Source organism: Macrobrachium rosenbergii, chromosome 31, assembly GCF_040412425.1.
Source record: "Macrobrachium rosenbergii isolate ZJJX-2024 chromosome 31, ASM4041242v1, whole genome shotgun sequence".
Taxonomy (NCBI): domain Eukaryota; kingdom Metazoa; phylum Arthropoda; class Malacostraca; order Decapoda; family Palaemonidae; genus Macrobrachium; species Macrobrachium rosenbergii.
Window position 1 is genome coordinate 26503373 of NC_089771.1, and position 25723 is coordinate 26529095.

General features: G+C 37.0%; 1 protein-coding gene across 6 annotated transcripts in view; it reads left to right on the top strand.

The window, feature by feature from the left end:
* Positions 1–25723, top strand: part of Ythdc1 (YTH domain containing 1) — a 74071-nt gene that overhangs the window by 11802 nt on the left and 36546 nt on the right. For all 6 annotated transcript variants that reach the window (XM_067132497.1, XM_067132500.1, XM_067132499.1 and 3 more), the window contains one exon: positions 1357–1568. In XM_067132497.1, coding sequence (XP_066988598.1) covers positions 1357–1568 — 212 coding nt within the window. The remainder of the gene's footprint in view (positions 1–1356; positions 1569–25723) is intronic.

Here is a 25723-nt window from a genome sequence, read left to right on the forward strand (position 1 = left end):
CATGGCCTTAACCTCATAATCATAGCAAATTAAACAGCTGGAGCTGTCTCTTGTTGAGCACGTAAACAGTGAATGAGAAAAGTGTACCTTAGTTTTACCAGACCACTGAGCTGATTAACAGCTCTCCTAGGGCTGGCCTGAAGGATTAGACATTTTACATGGCTAAGAACCAATTGGTTACTTAGCAACGGGACCTACAGCTTATTGTGGAGGGCAGTAAAGAGAACACTGATGGAAAGTGTCCAGATTTTTAGAAAAGAGTACCCTAGTAATGTTCCTTGGTTCGTAATAAGCCATATACTTGCAAGCCTAAAATGTAAAATGTTATGTGTATAGAACCTCTGGCACTCCACACAACAGGGGTTTGGACACTTAAAATACTGGCGTGGGCAAAGGATAGGGTATCAATGAGAACTTGGATCAATGTTGGAAATAAGCGAGAACTCCTCAGATGTCTAACCTTAAAAAGGAAAAGTGATTCTGTCAACATTGGTAATTTATTGGTTAGAGGCTTCCTTTATAGTTACTACTGCTACCATTGTTTTTCTTGATACTGCTTTTCACATTTTTATTTTTTACAAACAGTGACCAGTCTTCATTTTTTTTTTTTCTATAGCTCCAACAAACTTGCATCACTTACAAAATTATGTACCCATATCTTTCTTCATTTCTTTTCTTACGTTATAATATGGTAACCACTGACCACTAAAATATTTTGTATCTCAAACCTATTATACAAAACAGGTAGATTTTTAGTATAAATTGTTCTTAATTACATGTGCACTTAAAAAAGCTTGGAATCACACACTGCACTGTGGAGCTACATGAGTTTTTCACATGCACAAAGGAGCTACCTGAATTTTTTTATATCTTCTTATGGTCTTTGATATACCACAGTGGTTTTGTAAGGATAAATTTAATATCAGTAAGGTTTTCGAGTTTGATTTATTTGATATGCAGGTTTGTAGACATTTAATCAACTTACTTATGTGCCTCACATTAATGGAGAGGACTGCATGGAAGAGTTTTTTAGTTGTTTTAGTGATCTGTTAGATAATGATCAACATATAAGTTTTTTTTACAGAAAAACGTGGAATTGGCTTAGGCACTGCGCTGTGATGAAGCTTATGTACCCTTTTCTAATCTGCATTGCACAAGGTTAAATGTTGAAAGGAATGATAACAGTCGATATGATTTTTGTCCTCCATAGCAGTGGATCATTTTTTTTTTGTCATTTGTTTTACTACAGACATTTTGGAGTGGTTGTTGTTGTAGTGCTGTGTTGTAACCTGTTGGACATATAATACTTCACCGTAACAATGAATGAAATCTATTCATTCTCTTTTATTGCCTCAGGAGATAGAACCAAGAGTAGCTGAAGAATTATGCAGATTATTCCCTAAAGATGATGGTGTCAATTTAACCCCAGTCCTACACAAAAGCAAGACAGCAGCACGAGTTGCACGAGCTAGGGGTCCCCTTCGACGACCACTTCAGTCGCCAGGGGACCGGCGTGGACGACCCAGGGACCGTGGAAGCTTCAGAGGCCGGGGAGACCTGGGCTTCAGGTGCGTCTATCAACAGGGTTGAGTCTGAGTGCAGAGACACCTGTTGCTTGCGAGAGCTGCCACTGATGCCAAATGCATAATCTTGCTTCACATGGCTTCTTCCAGTACGTTTATTTACTTATATGTATTTTATTATTTTCTTGAAGAGAAAACATTTCAAAGAAGTGGGAAGAAAATAAACAGATTCCTCCTCGTTTGCACAGTCATCAAATGAAAGTAACTTTGAAGATAAGCAGGAACTTTTAGATGCATCAGCTTAAGAGGTCCCAGACTTCTGAAGATGTTGAATTTGTGAAGAAGATGCTGTATTTAGGTTGCATTGGCAACAGTGGCAGTCAGTAGGTAAGGTTGTTCTGCTACTCTGCCTCCTCCTCAGTCAAGGAGTCTACCCAAAGGGAGTGGCAGTGTAATGCTGCTACTGCTGCTGTTACTACTACTACTACTACTACTCCTATTGCTCCTGGTATGATGGTAAAAGTCAGACTGGGCTAGGCCCCAAGTGGTCTGGATTTTAGTTCACTGCTCTTCCTCTCACAAGACTCTTTCCCTTTTTCTCTCGCAACCTGGCTAGTGAGTGACACAGTTGTTAAACAAACATAAGTGCAGTGATTTTGATTTACATCTATTCTTTCATAAAGTATTCCAGAACTTTGCCACTTTTAACAAGCAGGTATAGAGACTAGGAATTTGATCTGGTATGGTAATTAGAACTAGCTCGTAAAAAAGTATCAATTCATCATGGTACAGTAATATAGAAATTTGTGGACTTTTCTTATGAATATTTGAGGGACTTAAAAGTAATAGTAGTATAAAGGACTTAATTGTGAAAGTAGTGTGTAGTGGACCTTGCAGGTCTAGGGGAGTGGCACTCACTAGCAGGTTAGTCCAGAGCCAGGCCCCCCACCCACCACCACAACCACCACCATGTGGACTACTCTCTTGATTAGCTGTAAGGTATTGCTAATAAAAACATTGTTGGTAAGGTAGTGTTTGCATGGACTGTAATCAAGCGTTCAGGACTAAGTGTGTTGGAGATCTCATAAAGTTCATACCATATAAAGTCATAATAATAAAAAGTATCATAGGGGACCACAGACTTTGAGCTAATTCCTAGTTGTCATTGAAAGAGTCTTTGCCTGGCTAGTGAGATAGTGTGGGGGTTTTTGGTGAGAGTGAAAAGTGATTAGTGGAAGTGAGAAATTCAAGTGTTATCTTAGTGAAATAGTGCCTTGTGATAAAATCAAGAAAGTTACAAGTGTCGACCAGCGTCAAGCTTGGTATCAGCACTACTGGTCAGCGGCATGGGTGGTGAGTACAGAATATTTCCTTATCTTTGGTCAGTGAATTAATTTGCTTTTTTTTTTAATCTCTTGGGATTTCTTTCCTGACTTGTTTGTATCATTTCAGTTAGCAACACGCCAAGTTAGCATTGGTCTGAAGTAGGGTAACTTCGAAGCTCATGTTTTATTATACTACAGTATACATAATCACATTGTGTAATATATGGAAAGTGGTTGCAGATATATTATGTAAAGCATATCTAACCTGAAGGCATTTTACTGTTAAATATTTATTACAGTGTGTGCTGTGATCACATGAAAGAGGTAGAAGGTAGTATCAGCTGAAAGTGAAATAAGATTATACTATATGTTTTTTTAATTTTGCCATAGTTGGCATGTTTTTGAGAATTTGATGTTTGTTTTGTGACTTTCATGCAGAAAGCTGTATATTGAAAACATTTGGGTGTACATTCTTTTCAGAATTAGTAGGAAGACTTGCTTACTGTATCATAAAAATACTAACCAGTAGGTTAGTGAAGTTTGTTTAAATTTCTTGTGGAGATTAATCACACTTTGGAGTGGAAAATATTCTTGTCAGTAAATCATTGTGATTCACTTTCTAATCAGAAGGTGCAGTGTGCACAATCCCTCTTTGCATTCTTGATGTAAAATTACAGGAATTTCCAAGTGGCATTAATTTTATGTATTCTTGGGTGGATAAATAGATTTGGGCTCCTTATGAGAATTTGCTCTTATGAGAACTAACTCGGTGAATAGGTCATAGCTGAAAGCATGATAATGTTATTGATAAAAAATTAATATAAAGTCTTTTTCATTATTTAAGAAATACACCATTTACATTTCAGTTTTGTTCTATTCAGAAAATGTAAGATTTCCATTAGTAGGAAAATTTTAATTTCAAATGCACATGCATTTGCTTAGTTGTACCACTGAAGTCCCTCGATATGGGATCAGATGCAAGTCATCCTCATTTTCAAGATCTTTTCTGCTCACGTTCATGATGTGCTCCCTTACTTTGGTTCTCTTGAGCAGTCAACCATGGCGTTAACTTTTTCTAAGATGCATGTCAAAAGGAAGGAATCGTTAATTGGCTAACTTGTTTATGAGTCTTCATTCACTCACCATGTTTAGTAACGAACACTTACATTAATGAAAATCATTTTAATCTGCATGCCTGTGCCATTCATTTTTACACTTTAGGTTGTAACATATGAATAGTAAACCACTGAAACCAAGTATCCACAAATGAAAATTTAAAATTATACTGAAGCCAGCCATACTTACTAATTCTGAAAAGAAAATACATGAGTTATTTGTTTAGCATATGAAATCTTCAAGAATAACTAACTACCAGTTTGAAGCAGTGAGTGATAAATGCAGTGACTGGATGTTGGTAAGTTATTTTGTCTGAATTTCAGCTTCATTTTTGGTGTCAAGATTGAAAAATGTATTGATATTTGGGTCACTTATCTGTTGTTGGTAATTTTTTAGTTTGTCTCTTAGTTACGCTGTTCACGTGGTACGTGTGATATTTGGTTTTAATGCAGTAAGGTTGGTGCTAGCATTTGGAGTTGAGTAATGCTATGATTTCTTCTTGATGGTCTGCCAGCATAAGGGGAGAAAATGATTTGTATAGAGATACCACCTCTTATTATTGTGTTTACGATATACCCACTAGGTGTGTGATACTTCAATACATATCACCCTAATATCAAAGGGAGATATTTTTTGCTTTTTCGTTATTGGAGTTCATATGATTGAACTTACTACGGAAATTAGGAAAGAAAGCACAAGTTTGTGCAGTTTTATAAGCTGATTCAAGATTGTGACACATCTGAGATTGTAGCAGTCTTCTGGGAGCACTGGGTGTTGATAGCTTTTATTACCTTTATCTAATCATATGGGGGTTCTTGCTGCACAGTAATGGCAGCCCGCCTGTTAACAGTTTTTTCGTTCATCATCACGGTCCTCTTGTGGTCGTCAAATACGTGTGGCTCTAGGAACACCACAAAATGATTCATTTTAAAGTTTCTGCTTAAAATGATTTAATTGCACCGCAAGTTTAAGACAAGACATAGTTGTACTGTGTAGGGTTGCCTAATAGTCGCTGGGCATCAAACCAATTATGTTGAAAGTTAATTTTCTTAAGTAAAAAAGTACCGGATAAGAAGACCTAAAAACTAGTGTTTTTTAAAGTCAGACATTACCATCAGTTATAGAGAAGTCATTTAAATATGTCTTGGATATGAAATTTTGCCATTGAATTTAGCCAGCACACTTAGGCTATTTAAGCTTATGTGGCAAATGTTTAAGTAGAGTAATATTGTAGAATGTATTATCTCTATTTCCTTAACAATTCAAGAAAATATAATCATAAAAAAATTAGTACAGAGACCAACCCCTTCTGATCATTACATTTTTGAGTACTACATTTTATTATTTTAATGCCAAATAGATACATTTGTATGGGATAAGAGCTTACCAAGTTCCCACGAAAAGACTGGCTGTTGGGAAAAAAGGAATCATAGAATAAAATTAGTATAATTAAATAAATGTATAGATAGTAACAACAAATAGAACTAAATATATGGTATACAATTAACAAGATTGCATAAGAGGAACAGTAGACAAAAAGACAGTACACTATAATAAAAACGAAAAATTATAAAATTATGATTAAATGCTAAAACAGTTACCGTTGTGAAAGAAAATTGAACTTTTGTGGAGCCGTCAGGAAAGCTAAAATTCAAGTGTGAATTGTCATGGTGGAGAGGCTATGGTTGGTAAATATCAAGATTTGAAGACATTGGTTCTGTGGCTGCTATGGGCAATAAGGTTACTAAATGGGGTCCCTGGGATTGTCTGCTTTCCAACATTCCCAAAGGGCGACTTGTGGTAAAGGTGCCAGGGTGATATTGCTACCAAACACTGTAATAAATACTACAGGTGCTCAAGTGCAAATTAACATGAATTAGAAGATTTTCAGTGCCCGAAATGTATAAGAGCGAATGGGGGAAGATAATATTGTGGAGAACATAGAAAGTCGTGCGAGAAGAAAAGGTCCATTTGTTGTACCTTGAAAAAACATTAGGCTGTGAAGAACAGAAAGACGGTCTGGAAGAAAAACAGAGTTGCAGCAGTCTGGATTAAATGGCAAGAGAATGCTAGACTACTGGCAAATAAAAATGCCCCATTAGATAAGAGACATGATGCAGACAGAACACCTGAACTGATTTATACAGCGGAAACATGGCCACTGACAAAGAAATTCAGGAGAATTTGGAAAGTTGAGACTATAGAATGTTGAGATTCATACCCAGAGCGCTGTAGAAAGATCATGCTATGAATGAGGAAGCAGTGGAGAGATGTTTTCAGGTGCTGGAAAACACTTGAAATCAAAGATTGGGGTTGTCGGGACTTGCAAGGGGAAGGATTAGGAACACTTGTACAGAAATGCTTTAGTTATGGAGTAGGAAAAAGACCAGTAGGAAAGGCCAGAAAATGACTGAAATAGGGGCCATTTGAAGACTAAATCCTAACAGGAGTTCTTGCCAAAAAATGTAGAGGACAAGATGAGAGTTAAAAGAATCAGTATCCTGTCTTGTCCCTTAGAGTGACAAGATAATGTGAACAAAGTTAATATGATGATTGTTTGCATATCTGTATACATAAATCATCAAACCAAGGTGGTTTGTTATTTCTGATTTCGAATGTGTTTTCCTTGGAATTGCAAGAGCTATTATTTTCTAGTTTTGTTCAGTTTCTTCAAGGGATTAACTTTTGTATATAGCATAGGTACAGTTCAGTTTCTTCAAGGGATTGATTGTTGTATATAGCATAGGCACAGTATCTTTATAGCTTTATAAAGCTTTTGCTGTGAAAATACCAAAGGCAAATGGATGGAAAATAAAGGGCAGAAAATGATGCTGCTGGGGGCATCATCATCTTTTATGTAATTCAACCTTTAGGCAGGGTTGCTGTATGGTAGACCATGATATTTGTTAACATGTAAATTACCTTTCACTTTTGCTTCCTATTCTGTCGGTGAAAATGTTAGTAATCTTTAATAAATCCTAGTTTGTTCTGTCATTAACAAGTTCCTCTGCAAAGTCCAATCCAAGCTTGGATAGCAGAGAGTTTATATCAACTTTGTGGACAGTTTGACTATTTCTAGACAGCTTAAAAGCAGTTTGCAAACTAAGTTGAATTTTTTCCTTCATCAGTTACGGTAAAAAACAAAGCTTGTGATCTTATTCAGATTACTAGAAAAAAAGCAGTTCTGTAGTAACATGAGTTGTCAATGTGGCACAAGGTGTGAAGCTGTTAGCATCTTGTGCACTACTGAGGTCTGGAGAGTAAACTTAGTTTAAAAACAATGCAGTTGGTTTGCAAGCTGTTTGCATATATTTCAAAAACAAATTTTGCAAACAGCAGAGAAACAGCTTGGAACAATGTTTGTGAACAGTGTTTCATGTTGTGGCTGGATTAAGGAGAAATAAAACCCCCAATAACAGGAGCTTAAGAGCTTTTGTGACCTTTCTCTCCCATAGTATGTACAACAGTCATTATGTTGAAGCACAAGATTGGGAAAGCTGATTTTGAGATTTTATAAATAAATTTGTCCTTGAAAAAGAGTGAATTCAAAACGAGTGGGACCTAGTCCTGATTTGTCATAATATTTCAGGGAAAGATTATATCTTGAGTTTAAGATACTGGAAACAAGTACAAGTTTTGATTTTATTGGTTTTGCCCTGTTACAAGAATGCCCTCCAGGTTGTTGATACTGTACCTAAGAGCCTAGTCACTAATAGCATTTACAGTACATATATATTTTGATATCCTGCAAATACTATATGGTATCTTGTATGAAACTAATTTTCCTAAGCATCCTGTGCTATATGTGGAAGATTTTATAACAGTATAAATATGCTGTAGAGTTAATATTTTTTGCAGTGTCAGTAGGCTTTGCATAAGATTTACAAGAAAGGAATGAATAAGCAATACAGTAATTTCATATAGGAAGTTATCCAGAAAAAATACTTCGTATCATTTCTCAAATTCATGAGTAAACTAACCTCTTATGTTTCTTCGAGGGTGTTTTTATTGTAATGTTCTTCTTCCTGCCCTTACTTTGCTCTTGAGTGAAGTCTTTAGAATTATCTTAGGCTTAACTCTTGAATGAGTGCGGTGGAAAATGTAGCTGTAATTTCAAAACGGAAAAATTAAATGAGAGATGATGTTTTTCGTATCCCTCCATTAACAGCTTTTGAATATTAGCGATAATTCGTCACCATCACCTTAATGCTTCTATGACTTTCTCAGGCAGTCCTATCCCTCTATACCAGTCTCACTGTACAGAAGTGCATTTCTTCCTCTGTAGAGTGTTATGATATTCATTGTGAGATCATGTGGTCTCAGCTTCTGATAGCAAATTGCTAGTAATTCCTGATGGTCCTGGCTCTTCCCTTTTCCTTCTTCCCAAGGACTCATAACCTCCTCAGCTGTCACCTTCTCTGTTTGTCCCTTTGTCATCCCAGAGCACCTTTCATTTTGTATTCATGATGTTCATACATAGATTTTGTAAAAATTGCTTCCATTCCATTATTTTCTTTTCAGCACTAATTTCCCCCTCTTTATCTCTTATACATATTGCTTTCTCATCTGTATCATTGTCATAAACATTTTGTACCTTCCCTCTCTAGGGTTGAGATTGGAAAGAGCCATTTGCAGTCTAAGAGTTAGTCAAACTCATTTTTATTTACCCATGGATTTTTAATGGGAGGGCAATTCCAGCCTTTTTAATGACTGCTTTGTCCCTTTGAGAAGCTGCTGCTTGTAAAAGTATATGGTAACCTTTCCTATATTCAGTCAGTTCAAGCCATCATAGCTGACCATGTGCCATTTCTGGTCCAAACCTTAGCTTTACCTTGCAATTTACTGAATATACTTTATGTAAATACTTAACAAAGTCAGTAAAACTTGTGAAATAAATGCAGCAATTTAGCAAGCAAAACGTTTCACAGGACCTTTGTCATGTAACTCTGAATATTGCTGTATTATGATCATCTGTTACCATTCACAGTCAGTAAGTAAAGTATGTACAGAGAGTAGTAGAATAAGGGACTAAACGTATTGAATACTTGAAACGATAACACCAGGGCAAACACAAAATCTAATTAAATGCACACCCATGATCAACCAGTAGCCAAGGCTAGTCGATGCCAAAGCCACGGGCTAAGCTTTAGTAGTACAACATGCAGTTTTATGTTATATGTACATACAGTACTGCCTGAAACTCAAAAACAAATAAGCAAGCCCAATAAACACATTTTTCTATTCCCCCTCTTCAGACACCTAGCCCCTAGTTAAGGGGGCTCACCAGAGACCAGTTACCCACATCTACATCTCTTAATTCAGCTTTGTACTAGCTGACAACCAGATTAGTAGGTTTAGCCCTCTTTTACCTTTGTACAGGTATTCTTTTTTCATGTCGTTATGACTGATCTTTGTTAGTGGACCATACATGGCTCCCATTTTTGGGTGACATCAATTATCTGAAAACCCCGAAGGCACTAGAATTATTAAATGTATTCTACTGTAGGTAAATTATTCCCCTATGAAGATCTTTAGCATGAGCACAGATCTTTTAAGCCCCTTTTGAAGTATCAAAATCAGACAAACAGGTAGGGCCTTTGGAAAATCTGATGGAAAAGATTAAACCTAAAAATTCAGACTACATCCAACTTTGAACTTTGATTACCTTTATAGGATCAGTTGAGGTTAAGGTGGAAACCACAATGACACTACAGCCAGTCAGAAAATTGCTTGATAAACATTACCCAAAGGATAATGTTTATGTTGTTAATAGTTCTGTTACCAAGTGAAGAATCAGTTATTAGCTTAACCGTGTGAATTTCTTCCATGTAGAAATGGCATCGACTGAAGCAGAAAAATCAGTTTAGCGCTTTCAGTGCTGCAGGGAGTCCCGGTTGGCGACGCACTCGGTTGTGTGATCAGTTTTACGGAGCCTGTCTAGCGACGATAATAACTAGATTTTCGGCGCCAATCTCTGGTTATCAGTGCCGATCCCTGGTTACCGGTGCCATTATCAGGTTATCGGCGCCGATAAGCGCTGTTATTGCCGATTTTCTGTTATCGTCACGCCGTCGGGAACGGAACCCCTCCTGACAACTGGGAACTGCCTGTATGCTAAAAGTTGCAAATCTAAAATGTAGTGAACAAAACTGTCTGCTGTTACTAAAAGTTCAAAATCTAAAATGTAGTGAGCATAACTTTAATCTAAAAATCAAAATACAAAGGCTGTATGTTGTAGCACCCATACTCTGCAGAAACTTATAAATATGACCACGCTGCCAAAAAAAATGAAAGTAATTTTTGCCTGTTTTGTCCTCAGCAATGTATTATTTACCTGATTAGTTGATGCCAGGAATGCAGAGAGGATATAGAAAGAAAGTTCAAAACTAGTGTTGTTTTATCATAATTTAAACCAATAAGACAGCAATTGTAGGGCGTCAGCAAGTAATCTCCACCCCATTTGTGTGGAACCTCTCTCTCTCTCTCTCTCTCTCTCTCTCTCTCTCTCTCTGTAAGCTCAGATGGCTGAATGTCCAGTGTATATTCCTTGCACTGAATGATAAAGAAAAGAACAGGGTGCATTCCATGTTCACTATGTTCCCTCGCTTGCAGCAGGAGAACTTTTGTACATTGCTGGGATGTAGAGAGAGAAAAATAAATGTGAGTGATCATTACTCCTTTCAAAATGTATGCCTTATGTTTATAAATGGGAGAGCCTCATTCAGGTAATCCTTGCCACCTGCCACCAGTCCTCTCTCTCCCTCTCTCTCTCTAATCATCATCATTTGTCGATACAATCTCTCTCTCTCTAATCATCATCATTTGTCGATACAATAGTTGAAAGTATCATAAGACATTGCACAAAGAAATTAAGTCATGATGGTTGACCACTGGGAAAATGGTTACCATATAGAACCTACCCACACTGGGCAGTTATGAAGACTCAGTGTTAAAATTGTTAGTCGCGAATTCAGTATTTGTTCATACCTTACATTATCGTATTTAATACCATATTTTTCTCTTAATTAAAGCCATTTAAGTTCCAATCAAAAGACCATACATTTATTCAATTGTTTTACTGTAATATTTTTTTCGCATTTGTGTTATTACAGTACGTAAAACTAAAGGTACACTCTTGGAAGTTTTACCCTATTCCCAGTTGCACCCTTGAGTCAGCTCGAAAGTGGGTGTGCAGCACTTTTAGGTGGAAGTTTTCAGAGCTACAACTGTTTCTCGATGAACCATCTTAAGCATATGAAGAGTTGAATCTTGCATGCTGTTTGGCTTGAGTGATTCATGTGTCCTTAAGAGTGAAATAGGAACCCCATTTCTGCTTTGGTTAAGCACAGTAGAGGAGAGTGGTTCCTAGTAGACTAGCCCGATAAAGGGTTGAGCCATGTTTACATGATAGCCTACAGGTGAATTCATTGTTCATCTTATGTTTCTGATGCTGATTATTGTTTTTCATATCAGTATTGAGTATTGTTTGACACTTTCACAGTGCCCTCTATATACTTTGGTCTTAACTGAAACATTTTGCCTACTAAAGTGCAGTACTGTATTTGTGTGTGGTTCAAGTAAAAACTTTATTGGATTGTATTTATAGTGTAGTGCTATCTTCTTGCTTCTGGATTTTCTGGTGTTACTAATAAAGTTCACATTTCCACATGGTATGTAAATTGCAAGGTTAAGCAGACGTGTGAAGTAGGCGGGTATAGACTAATGTTTGGACATATTGCAGTTGTTACCTTATCAGAGTTAAATCTCCCGCTGTCTTCGGCTCTATTAGGATTTTATTTTTGAGGGGTCGTGTATTAATCCCATGACAAAAAAGTTGGGATGGGGTAAAGATTTTCTTTCTGTCCATTCATGGGTCTCTTGAAGGGATTTATGTAAACTTTGATGTGTACATGTCTGAAAAGGAGATTGTCAATCAGTGTGTCTTGTCTTAATTATCTTGTCTTCACAACCCTCCCCACAGTTACATGAATTTCAGTCAAACTTATTGGAAAGGTGTGGCACATAGATTTTCATGACAGGCAGTAATCTGTCAATCCCACTGTCTTTGTCTGTTTGTCTGTCTGGTGTAATTTGCCACTGCAACGCACATCGTGTCAAAGAGATTTCACTCGAACATGTTACATGAGGGAGAACAGTGTGCATGGACTTGTGTGTGTGAAGGAGGATCATCTGTTTGTGTTTGTCTACCTTGGCACACTTACTTGTCATTGCATCTACACTTTTGAAAGGATTTGAAATGATACAAAGGCACTTGTCTTGAGACAGGTGTGCATGAATGGTGTTTTTCCCTTTTGTCTGTGTCCATCAGTCTGTCTATCAGCGTGTATGTCACACTTACCTTTTCATCACAGATTTAACTGACTGGTGGGATCCTAGGTAAACTTACAAATGGAGTTTGCCCAAATGTAAAATATGATATGGTTCCAAGTTCTGCATTGAACTTGAAACTTAGCATAACTGTTGAACTATTTGACAGACAGATGCATACCTCACAAATGAAAACTTAGCATAACTGTTGAACTATTTGACAGACAGATGCATACCTCACAAATGAAAACTTAGCATAACTGTTGAACTATTTGACAGACAGATGCATACCTCACAAATGAAAACTTAGCATAACTGTTGAACTATTTGACAGACAGATGCATACCTCACAAATGAAGCCATTTCAAGTGATACCAAAGAAAGAGATAGTGACTTTGACCATTACTTTCTTATTAAAAATAGCTGCATTTGAAAGTATTTGTCTTGAGAGAATTACCCGAGTTATTTACTTAAGCATTTGTTTGTTGGTATGTAGATAAATTTTCATGTGAAAAAGTTATGAATTATGTAAAAGAAATGCAAAGAAAAATAAATGCAATGACACACTCTCTCTCTCTCTCTCTCTCTCTCTCTCTCTCTCTCTCTCTCTCTCTCTCTCTCAGCTGTATGCCAAAAATTTGTAAGCTATCTTGGGTCCATTTGGATATATTAAGAAATATTATGAGAAGCATCACCCAGCATATTACTGTGAACTGTGAAAGTAACTGTGTTATGCAGTATCAAAAATTAGTAATGTATCTATCATCTCTTCTGCCCCACACACACACCCATTCCCTTCTCCTCCACTCCACCCCAACACTCCACTGCCTCCTCCTCCTCAGTGTCCCATCACCATGTGCTCTCCTCCCCCTCCCACTGTCCGTACAATTGTCATTTGTACAATCCCTGAATAACCCCTCCTCACTAATTTTCCTGTCAGTGCCTGGAAGAGGAAAGGCAACAACGGTAGAGGCATCGATTACATCATCAGCTCAGGAATACCTTCACAAACCTTCCAAATAGTGCTTAACTATGAAATACAGGCCCTCTTCACCCATCTTAACCTCTCGAATTTCCAAACATTATCTCCAGCTTACTCCCATACACTCATCCAACCCTGTTGTTGCACCATCCAAACCTTTCTCCCCACACCCCCTAGTTACCTTCATCTGACCCCCTTGTAAGATGCACACAACCCTACAACATACTCATGTTAATATCTAGAAGGCCTCATAATGAGGACAGTGGAATCCAGGAACAACTAATTCTTCATTTCTTTTTGTCTGCATATAAAGAAAATTGTTTTGTGTCCTTTCACTGTAAGTCACCCACATGAAATAGCCAAAGGAGCTGGCTTCTTTTATCAAAGATTATTCATGTATGTCAAACTATGTTTACAAACAAATTGAGGGGTTATATATCAGAAATAATTGCCCATATAAAGTAACATGGAGTGCAATAATAATATATGCATATGCGGCCAGTTCATATAATCTAATTTTGTTTAGCCATCATACTAACATATCACCCTGATCTGCATTATAGCCTAGACTGTCTTATCATGGATTGCTATAGGAATGGTCTTTCAAAAATAACCTACTAAGGAAAATTCCTTGGGGCAGCAGACCCAGTTTTCTTACCAACCTCAGCTTAACCCTTATGGGCTAGGGTGAACATACATTAACAACACCCCAAGACCTGGCAAACTTTAAGGTCGGCCAATTAAAAAGAAAATCACAGGAAAGAGGATGGTATGTAAATGCACATGGTTTAAAAAGATATTCTAAAAGATTTTCTTCACATTCCATGGGAGGTTAAAAGTGAATATTTTCAACCCTGTGGAGGGGCTCTTTTCCATGACACTCGTGAAAATACGCTAATTTTAGTGAGTTATACGTGTTCTTTCTAATAATTTTTTATATTTTATTTTGTAAAATTACAATTACAGCTCATGATATCATAACAGATAAGAACTAAAATCAGCAACAATCCCCAAGTACATTTATGGTAAAATATTTATGAGATGCGCTGGGATCGGGAGATGCATTCCTTTTAGTGAGTTATAAATGTTCTTTCCAATATTTTTTTTTTTTATAAAAATTACAGTTACAACTGACATACTATTGTAAAAGATAAGAACTATAATCAAAAGCAATCCCTGGGTTTATTTATGGGCAAATATATAAAAGATTTACAGGGACAGGGAAATGTAGTACATTCCCCCCAAAAATCTCAAGTCACACTGATTTCCCTATACTGTACAGTACTGCATCCTGATCTGAGGTGTGAGTGTTGCCATATAGTCACTGATGACCCTTTCAAGTGATAGAAATGGTTTTGCTCAAAATTCTTTCAAATATTATGGTACAAAATCATATGAGCTGAACCTGAGAATTTCATATACAGTTATATTGGGGATCAAAAGAGTCCAACCATCCCTTAAGGGTTAACAAGGTTTCTATTTTGTTACCCCAGATACAAGCACTTCTTTTTTAGTAAAATGATAAATCTTGATGACAATGTAGTCCTTATTGATTGCCTGCTGCTCGTCTGATAACGTTTCTAGAACTGCAAATCCCTTTCAACATTCAGTACAAGGGCTTCTTGATACTCATCTTCAAGAAGCTTTACTGAATTAAACGTAAATTCTTTGTTCTTTTTTGTTTGATTTTTTAAAAATTTCAGCCCAGGCTTATCAACAAGAAGTCGGTGATCACTTTTGACATTGCTACTTTGTAGCTTGTAACACTCCTCAGTGTTCTTTTTTACCTTTGAGTAATGGATGTGGTCTGTTAGTGTTCTTTTTCACTTTTTGATTAATATTTGTGATCTGTTTGGTTTCTATATTCGTGGATGTCCTTTTGTTGGAAAAGAGCACCTCGGTTACCAAATTATTTGCAGCACAAAAACTAGTAATTGTACCCTGTTATCATTTGCAGTCTCCCCTAGGCCTTTCTTAACCAATAATCCTTAGTACCTTTATTGCTCCTACTGTCTTTTGCATTCATATCATTACCAACAATTCTCATACCATTTTGATATCTCATCTAAAATGTTCTGCTGTTGTAGCATATAAGACACTTTTATTATTCTTTGGAGAGTTCATTTGCTGGTGCATAGTGCACTATAATACTCATATTGCACGGTTTTGATTTAAATCTTGTCAGCATAATTTACTTCTCACTGCTCTCCCATTAATCAGTGCATTTTTTGTATTTGACGTCAAGGTCATGCCTACGCCTCAACTAATTCTATTAGTTCTTTGTAAAGAAATATGTACATTACCCCTTTAAATGTCTTTTTGTTTCCCCATGCCTCTCCTATGTGATTCACTGACAGCTGAGATGTCTGGTCTATATTTGTTGAATTCATGCATTACCTGTTCAATCTTTCCCATTTGATTGAGGGTTCTTGCATTCTAGTTTCCTATTTGCAGCTTATCATTAGTATACATATACCAGGAGGTTCTTAGCTTCCTCATTTTCCTGAGGCTGGAGGCATATTCTAAACTGTGCCTACCCATTTGGACATGACTTATGGTTTGACAGTGAAACGATATCTAAATGATTTTGTCAGAAAATAAAAAGCTTTTGGAAATCACTCATGTTCCATGTATAGATGAGATAATGTTGAAAAGATGGAGATGAAGATGGCTTAGACATGTCCTTTGTGCCACTCCTGGGGAAATATTAAGTGATAGTGTCAGGTGGGCTATTGTGGGTACCAGAAGATTAGGAAGGTTCAGACCTGATTGGAAATTTGTCAAAGGCAAAGCTCTGGAAAGACAAAATGGAAGAATCACAGGGGCCCTTTTGCTTTAAGCTGCTTTGTAGGCAGTGATGATGATGATGGGCAGCTTGATCTTTCCTGATATTAGCAGCGTGTAGAGGAGGTTGGGGTTTCCAGCACAGTCATGGACACTAAAATTTATATTCATAGCCTGTGCAGATCAATTGGGATTGTATTCCAACTTTACCAGTATATCCATGACCATAAGATGTTGCTTCCGCAGCCTATTCTACATAATAACCCAGCAGAGAATTGTTTACCTTTCTGCGTCTCAGTTGTTCTTGAGTTACCTGTTAATGCTGTGGGTGCGAAGCCTTGGCCAGTGGCTAGATTGTAACATTCATCTCTGTGGCAAGTTGCAACTTCCATTGTGGGGTAGCTCTGGGCTCTGAAGACCAAGTTGATGAAGAACTGCACATACAAAAGATTGAAATCTGTCTATATGTGGAGGTGTTGCAGATCATATAAAACATATTTGAGAAGTTTGACAGATTCTGCCCTAGATATAAAAATCCCCATTTAGTATAAACTAGCACATCACTGTAATTCCCAGCTTAAATTGGGAAAGGAAAAACTATGAAATTTCTAAGACTGACACTGTAAAACTCAGGCCATACCCTAAGAAGAACCACTGAAATAGTACAGGGAATCAAACAGCTCATTTATTCTCACATATCTGTTGAGGAAAATCAGGTGGTAGAGAATATTAAGAATTACTAAATGCTTTACTTATTTTTTAAAAATGCAAACATCAGAAAGTGAAAAGCATCATTGGTCCCTTAAAGTAAAGGGCTCGGGTATGACACAATGTAATGAAATATGCAAATATATGAGCAGCAGTCTCATCAGTAAATTGTTGGTATAATGTAAATTGAGAAACCATTGCATTTAGTTATTGTTGCAAAAATTGCCCCTGACAATGTCACTGTAATAAATTCACATTTTGCAGTGAAATACTGTAGGTTGCAGTGATGTAATGAAACTTGAAGCATGGAAGTATGCAATAACTGCTTTGTTGTGGTGAGAATTTTGCTGCAATCTGATAATACATTCATTACCGTAGTTACTGTAATGTTCTGGTTATCGACGATTTTCGGTTATCGGTGCTCGGAATTATGCAATAACTGCTTTGTTTTGGCGAGAATTTTCCTGCAATCTGGTAATACATTTACTTCCATGATTACTGTGATGTTATGGTTATTGACAATTTTCAGTTATCTGCTGTTAACCGGAGACTGCCTACTGGGTATTGTTGTTCCCAAATATTTGAAAGATTCATCCTCATTAATGCTTTCTCCATTTAATGTTACTCACCCCTGTGCGCATCTTTCTTCTAATTATATGTGCTGTTTTTCTTAGATTTGAGTCCCCGCTCTCTAGATATATGATGTAGTATTCTGTTAAGCATATTTGTAAATTTTGTGGTGCTTTCTTGATTAAAGCAGCATCATTTCCATTTTCTAAGTGTTAACTTTTTATTATGACTCCTATCTAAACCTTCTCTTCCATCACAGTCCACTTTTATCGTAAAAAATCCATGGGAAGGGCAAATAACAAAGGTGAAATAACATTTCCTTGTAGCAAATTCACTTGTTGAGACCCAGTCAGCCTTAACTTGCATCTTTTGCATTTATGGATTAAAACTGTATCAGTTACATATTTCATGGGGATGCGATAGTGAAGCAAATTTGTCCATAATACAGTGTTTGTGGTATCAAATGCCTTCACTTACCAACAAAAGTCATGAGAAGGGGATTTTGAAATTCCATACACTGCTGCACTTGAGAAATAAACTATTAAAAAGCTCAGGGATGAACACTGGTTTCAGAAAAGACAAGAGCTTTGTAGATCACATAAAGTATTTGTGTTAAAACATAACAAATACTGTACGAGATTTACAGCTCTTGTCTTTTCTGAAACCAGTGTTCATCCCTGAGCTTTATATTAGTTTATTTCTCAAGTCTATTTAGAAAAAGCATACAAAATGTTTTGATTATGTACAACTGATGTAAGTACATTGCCTCTGTAGTTACTGCATTCAGTTAGGTCTGCTTTCTTTGATATCTTAGCTATGACTCTGTTCCCAATCCTCAGGTTTAGTTTCTTCATTCCATATTTAACAAAACAATGTACTGTATAGGCAGTCCCCGGTTAATGAATGGAGGGGGTTCTGTTCCTGGCCAAGCGTCGCTAATCGAAAATCACGATAATTGAAAATCGGGGTTAATAGCGCTATAAACTGGTTAACAGCGCCGATAAACTGCTTATCGATGCTGATAAACTGCTTACTGACGCTGATAAACCATTTACCAATTCTGATAAACTGCTTACCGACACTGATAAACCGCTTACCGACACCAATAAACCACTTACCGGCACTGATAAACTGCTTACCGACGCCAGTAAACCACTTACCGGCGCTGATAAACCTCTTACTGACACCAGTAAACCACTTACTGACACCAGTAAACTGCTTACCGACGCCGAAAATCTGGTTAGCGACGTCGCTAGCCAAGCCCGATAACACTGAAATCCTGTTAACCGATGCCACCAATAAGCAGGGACTGCCTGTACTAGTTAGTATACATGGTATTTCAGTTTCAACAACTACAGAGATTCCATCATAACCTGGTGTTTCTCATCTTGTAGGTTTCTGTATTATTGATACCACTTCAAGAACTGTGAATTCATTCCTAACCGCATTCAAGTTTTTGTCAGCTTCTGGTATAACGACGTCTCCTAATCAACCTGACAAATGTTCCGCCCAATGTTTTTCCCTCTGATGTTACTATTGACCCAACCTTCCTTTTTTAATAATTCTGTGTGCTACCCTGACACCAATACCACTCTGAATACATGGCAATGTCAACATTATCAGCCAGTTTATCCTAAAAGTCTTGTATATCTTATTGATCTTTGTTTATTGTCACTATCAAGATTCAAGTACTTAGCTCGTTCTACTTTCCATTCTGCATTTGTGTATGTTACGAACCGAGGTTTTCGGCCCTTAAGAAAAACACAGGATCTAGATGGAATATTATTGGGGCTGCTCTGGCTAATCGACAGCTACACACACAAAGGAGGAGGAATAACAAAAATACAGGAGTTTGCTATAAAAATAGATTTATTAATATTAAAGTTAATAAAAATCTTAAACAAAAAAGGCCATAACAAAATGAGCCAGGTCCGGGCCAACACAAAAATAAAGCAATATTACTTTATATCAAAAAGAAGTACCAGCAGCAGTCGATACAAAAAAAAAGCCATCTCCAGCAAAGTCCATCAACCAACGCACAACAGGCCGTAATATCACGACGTCCTGCTGCCATCTTGCCAAAATACAAAGGACACGGGCCACTGCACCGAGCCAAAACTGCCGACAGGGTCTCCACCTGCGGCCAACAAACAACCATCTTCAAGGTGCGCTGCTCCAGCCTGGGCCCAAACATCGGCTGCCCAAGAAACGCCTTCAAAGTCGAACTGCTGCTGGTACTCAAAAAGTTCTCTTCCCAAGAGAACAACCTGTTCGCTCTGCTGCCCGAACCTGACTAAAGGTTGGCGCCACGCCAACACAGACGTAAACACTCCTGTGAAAATAAGAGGAGAGGGGAGGATTAGCCAAATAAACAAACTACCGAACCGCCCATAAAACAACCAAAGATCCTAATAGTGTACAAGACACTTTTCTGTTTGTATCTTCTCTATTGTATCCCAGGTCTCATACTGTACCTGGGTTTCTGTCTTGTTACCCCATATCCAGAAGTTCGTTACTAGCAGATAAATGTACATTCTTGATATCAAAAAACCATTCATCATTGTCTATTTCTCTTTAGAAATGGTTAGTAGAACTGCAAATCTGTTTCAACATAGTACAGTTGAAAAAATCTTGACATTCATCTACTAGAGGCTTTACTGTATCAAACAGACACTCTTGTCAGATTTTTTTGGGATGTTTTGAATTTCATACTTTATTTTGGCAATGACAAGTTTATCACAGCTGAAATTTTGCTCCCTTGTAGCTCCTAACATTCCTCATTGTCTTTATGTCTCTGAATCAAAAGCTAAAGGTTTGCCCATATGTTGGATAAGAGCACTTCCAATGATCAAATTACTGTATTTGCAGTATAAAACTTTCATAGGAAGTCTCTCCCAGGCCTTTCGTATATATTGCATCCCCTAAACTTTCATTGTTCCTTACCAGCTTTGGAATTCATGTTACCAACAATAATTCTCATACCTCTTTCTGGTATTTCATCTACTGTATGACATTCTGCAGTTGCATTTAAAATTCATCTTTTATTTCTTCATTGTTCATTTGTTGGTGCATAGCACCTATAATACTGAACTCGTTTTTTACTGTTTTGATTTTTGTCTTGCTCACTGCTTTTCAGTCAGTGCCTTTTCTGTTTTTGGTGTTAAGATCCTGCCTACCAGTTCCTTCTGCTCTTCCTGAATAAAATGTACACTTCATAATTCACCTAAGATGTCCAGTCCCTATCTGTTGAATTCATTTTCTACATGCTCAGTCTTCCCAATACTGTACCGTAGGACAGCTGAAGTCTCATACAGTCATCTATCTTCATTTTGTAATCTAAATTAAAGACATGACATGATAACAAACTGATTCGGGCAAAGTTCAGTACTTAGGATAATGACACAGGCAAGGCAGTGATGTACTGGAATTAAATAAATATACAAGTATATTTCTTTTGGAAATCTCTCCACGTGATAATCTTCAAAGCACTTGGGTTGCATGGAAGTCCGCTTGGTGCAAGCTTTCCAGTAATGTTTTGTTTCCTTAAGCCCATGAGGTTCATATCTGTCTCTTCCCACATGCAATGCCTTGTTTTTGCCAGTGGTGTGCAGTTTTCCTTTTAATCTTTGTTCATTATCCAGAGTGTTTTGCCTTTCATATTGAACATTATTCCTTACCTTGTTTGTCAATTCATTTTCTAACTCCTTCTGAAGCTGATGATGAGTTATTATACTATGTCTTATTGTCTTCATGTAGATACACGGAGGATGAAACTTTTCTCTATAGCAAATTCCAGAATTCAAAAAATTCCACCACTTGAGTGATTTCTGCAGAAAACTGTGTGAAGCACTGTAACAATGCACACAAATAACACCTCTCATGTAGGAGGTATATTTTAAAATCTTCACTTGTTTTTTAATAGTAAGTTCAACATTCATTTTGACAATCCAGTGATATTCCTTTGTTTGAGCAGTGTGGAACACTTGGTGACATCTCTCATATCTTTCCAAGATAGGGTGTGTAGTTGTTTATTCTTCACAAATGGTGTTATTGTTCAGGCTGAAATTCTTTTCCCTTTCCACTTTTGAGGTGGAAGGTCTTTTCTCTTTGTATTTATTGTTCTAGGATATGGATCTTCATCTTGTTAAGTTCTATAGCTAAAGATGGATTTTTATATAGAAAGTTGGTGAATGCTGTATTTGGTACCCATTGTTGGTGAATGCTGTATCTGGTACCCATTGTTCTTGTAACACGTGACAGTGAACACATACCCATCATACTCAGAGAATCGTTGGTTTCTTGCTGTAATGGGGTGTTAAACCTAGGGTGTACCTGGTCAAGACATCAGCTATGTCACATATATGTGAATGCTCCATTTACGTGGTTTTTCCCGTCATATATTTTCAATTCTGATTGCCCCTTTAGTGGCATTGTTGACTAGTCAGCATGTAAATGGTATCTTTTATTAAAATAACATAAGAAACCACAAGAGAGACAACCAGCAACTTTCTGAAGTAGTGAATGCTGCATGGCGCAGGTACAAGATCAAGTACAGGCAATCTCCGGTTAGCAGCGGGCTTGGTTAATGGCGATCTGGTTTTATGGTGCTTGTCTAGTGATGAGAATCGGCAATTTTCAGCACCAAAAATTGCCTTTTTCCGCTTATCAGCGCCGATAATTGGGTATTGGCGCCAATACATACCTAACAGAGGCGCCGATAACCGAAAATCGGAACTTTTTGGCGCCGATAAGCCTGAAAATTGCTGAAAAAGCACCAGAAATCGCCAATTTTCGGTTAGTGGCGATTTTCAGTTATCATCACATTCCCGGAACAGAACCCTCGCGGATAACCGAGGACTGCCTGTAATCTGTTCCCAGACCTAAACTTTGGCCACAATGCAAATTCATTTAGGAGTAAGGCTTAACAGAAACCTGTTGACAATAAGCAGAGAGAAGAGCAGAAATTAATAGCTTGCACCCTACATAGGGAAGAACCATACAATATGCTATTTAACTTGAGAGAATCTGACCAGATTCAAAAGATTCAGCTCCTGTCCCCAGTGACATTCCATATGACATGATAAGGCATGCTCCATTGTGCACCAAACTTTTTATCACGTACTGTACAATCTATATAGATAGAATTTTTATAGAATGCATCTGTCCTCATGTTTGGGGAAATGCAAGAGTCCCTTTGTAAAAATAAGAATGCACAACGTGTTGGCTTCTGGCTATTGACCAGTAGCTCTAACATGCATTCTTTGTAAGATGAAGGGAAAGATGATCACCGCCTTATGTGGTACTTGAAGCCAAACAACTATCTTTCAGCAGATCATTGTGTCTGCTGGGCAGTTTTGTTCACCACTGATGTTTTAGTCTAAGTGGAGTCATGTTTGTTAAGCTTTTGCGAGCAAAGAGCTTGGAGGCATGGCATTCTGAAAGGTTTTACAGCATTTATCTCAGAAGAGAACTACTGTTTATTTTTGTGTGACTTTTCATTATCTTTAACTGCTTCAAAGATCATATTAGTTGAGCTGTAGCCTACTTACATATTTCCACTGACTGTAATGAAAGAGGCCAAAATTACAGCTTTCAAGTTTTCTGCAAAAACTGCAGTGATATATTTGTGCCATATAAGGGGTGTTCACCTGGACTGTAATTCACTTATAAAAAGTCAGAGAATTTTGTGTAAAAAGTCAAAGAATTTTGTGTCATAGAACCAGATTCCGTGGAGTAATATGTGATAAAAAATTGTCATTGGCTTCTCATTTGGCTGTTGTGAAAGCTAGATGTTTTAAATCTTTGTATTTGTTAAAGTTCTTTCACAAACATCTTGGGGTGTGTATAGGAAGTACGTAATTGTTAATATTTGTATAAAGCACTGATTCTCTCACAGCTAACATACGAATGCAAGGTTTTAACATTAGCTATAGCTAGCTGTCACCTACTTAAGACTTTAAAATTTATGAAGGAAAATTTATGAAGGAATCAGAATAGCAACAGAAGCTTTTAAATCTTTTCCCATTTAGAGTTTGCTATGGATGGTGAAAGAGATCCTTTGGAGCTTCATTTACAAACCACATTTAACTGGTGTGGGTTTCACAGACTCCCTGCTTCTGTGACCAGTCTTGTGATTAGGAAAGAAACTTACTTCCCATATTACAGAGATCATTCTGAAGTGCTGCATTCCTTCTCTTTTGGAGTGAAATTGACTTTAAATGATTTAAATAGCCAAGTTGGAAGAGTATAATCACTTAGTCCTTCTGCTGTTCCTCCTCAGAAATTACCTAAAGTTAGTCATTGTAGTTACAGTATTTTTGTTCATCCAAGAAGGATGTCTGATGAAGCACTATGTCTTGACATTTTCAGAGCATTTTGCAGAGCTTAGTAGTGTAATTCAGTTTTGATATATACAGATGGCTCTCTGGTGCTGGCATTGGATTTGGGGCTTTTTTTTTTTTATTTTAAATGGAGAGTAGTGGCTGTCTTCTGAACTGAGCATCCATTTTTACTGTTGAGTTTTGAGGTATGGGAATGGTGTGGAAAAAGCTGAACTTTCATTGAAAAGTTTTAGCATTTTTTTTAGTGATACAAGGAGTGCATTGGGTACCCTAGGACCTTTTATTCAGGAGTATGTACAGTAAAACCTTGCTTTAACGGACCCGGAACCAACGGACATCGGATTTAATGGTAGTGACTCTTGTGTATAAGACAACCTTTAGATAAGAGATAAGACGAGGTCGAAAATTATGGCAAATTTTCATGAATTTATCGTATGTACTGTAGTCCAAGATGACCTAAATTACAAAACCATTTGTGTACAGCCCCCCCCTCCCCCAGTTTTACACGTTTCACCTTTCCGTGGTTCACTTTGTGGGATTTTTTGTGGAACATATCACTCCACTTGTCCAGGGGAAATTTCATTAATTTGGATTTTTTTTGGGCTACATTCAAAATTATCACTAATTGGTTTTTTCATAGAGCAACACTATTTGTTAAGCCACTTACTGTATTTTTCATTAAAATATGAGAGAGAGAGAGAATGTGGTTTTTACGTTTACATTGAAGTCTAAGCACAGTATAAATGGATTCTGTAAGTGAAATAACATTTCATTGATATTTTGCTATTTTTTCTATTAAAGGATATTATATTGTTTTGAGAGAGAGAGAGAACTGTGGTTTTGAAGAGAGTCTAAGCTTTATTATAAATGGGTTCTACAAGTGAATAACTAACTTTATTGATATTTTTGCTGTTTTTTCCATTAAAGCACATACCAGTATGTATACAGTACTGTTAAGAGAGAGAGAGAGAGAGAGAGAGAGAGAGAGAGAGAGAGAGAGAGAGACTTGAGAGAGAGAGGGAGAGAGAGAGAGAGCTAAGTTTATACGCATACTGAAGTACAGTACTGTAACTTGTTGGGATGAGAGCTGGCACTTAAACTCATATTGGATGAGAATGTTGAGACTTCTGTCTAAACATGAAATTGGGTTTAAAGATGACGGTGATAAGGGATGAAACATCAACAGTGATCAAATATTCTTTGGAAATTGCTATAATATGTGTGATAATCATAATCAACTAAACTTGTAATGAAATATGGTAGAATAAATCCGATAAAGCAAAAAATACGGCAATGCTACCAATGTCTATCTGTCATGAATTGCTGGATTTGTTTATTTTCGTTTTTTTTTATGCTTATGGTAAAGTAATTGATATTATTCTCATTAAAGAACATGTACAGTACAGTACTGATGTACGTCACAGAAAAATTGCTACTGGAGCCTACATATGAATTTAGGATTTTAAATATTTTCGTGGTGATTAGATCAATATAGTATAAATAGATTCTGTAAGTGAAATAAAGTGTTATAGATATTTTGCAGTGTTTTCTCAGTGTACATATACTGAGAGAGAGAGAGAGAGTGATGGCACAAGAATTTTTTAAAAAATTTGTGGGAGACGGTGAGGTCTAACTGTAAAATGACGTAAACCGAGAACTTACTGTAGTAAATCATTTTTTTTTATTATAAATGTATTTGTATGTAATCATGAAAATACTACCATGACGTTAAAAACCTAGCATTCTGTTTGGAGGTATGCGTCCTGTCATTCTAAGCTACCCACATATTTTAGATGCTCTGTACAGTACTACTACTACCCTAAAATACATACCTGTGCAGTAAATATGTTTCAAAAATCATCTTACAAAACACAGGAAAATATCAATATACGTAAAATGTATGCCCAGTGCATTACAGTATGCACAGAATGATACTGAAAGTTACGTAGGCCAAAGAAAACGTGTGTGTCTGAATGATAGGGGATACTTAAGAGGAACAGTTGTAGACTGGTATACTTAATTTTGCAATAAGACTTTGAAATGATA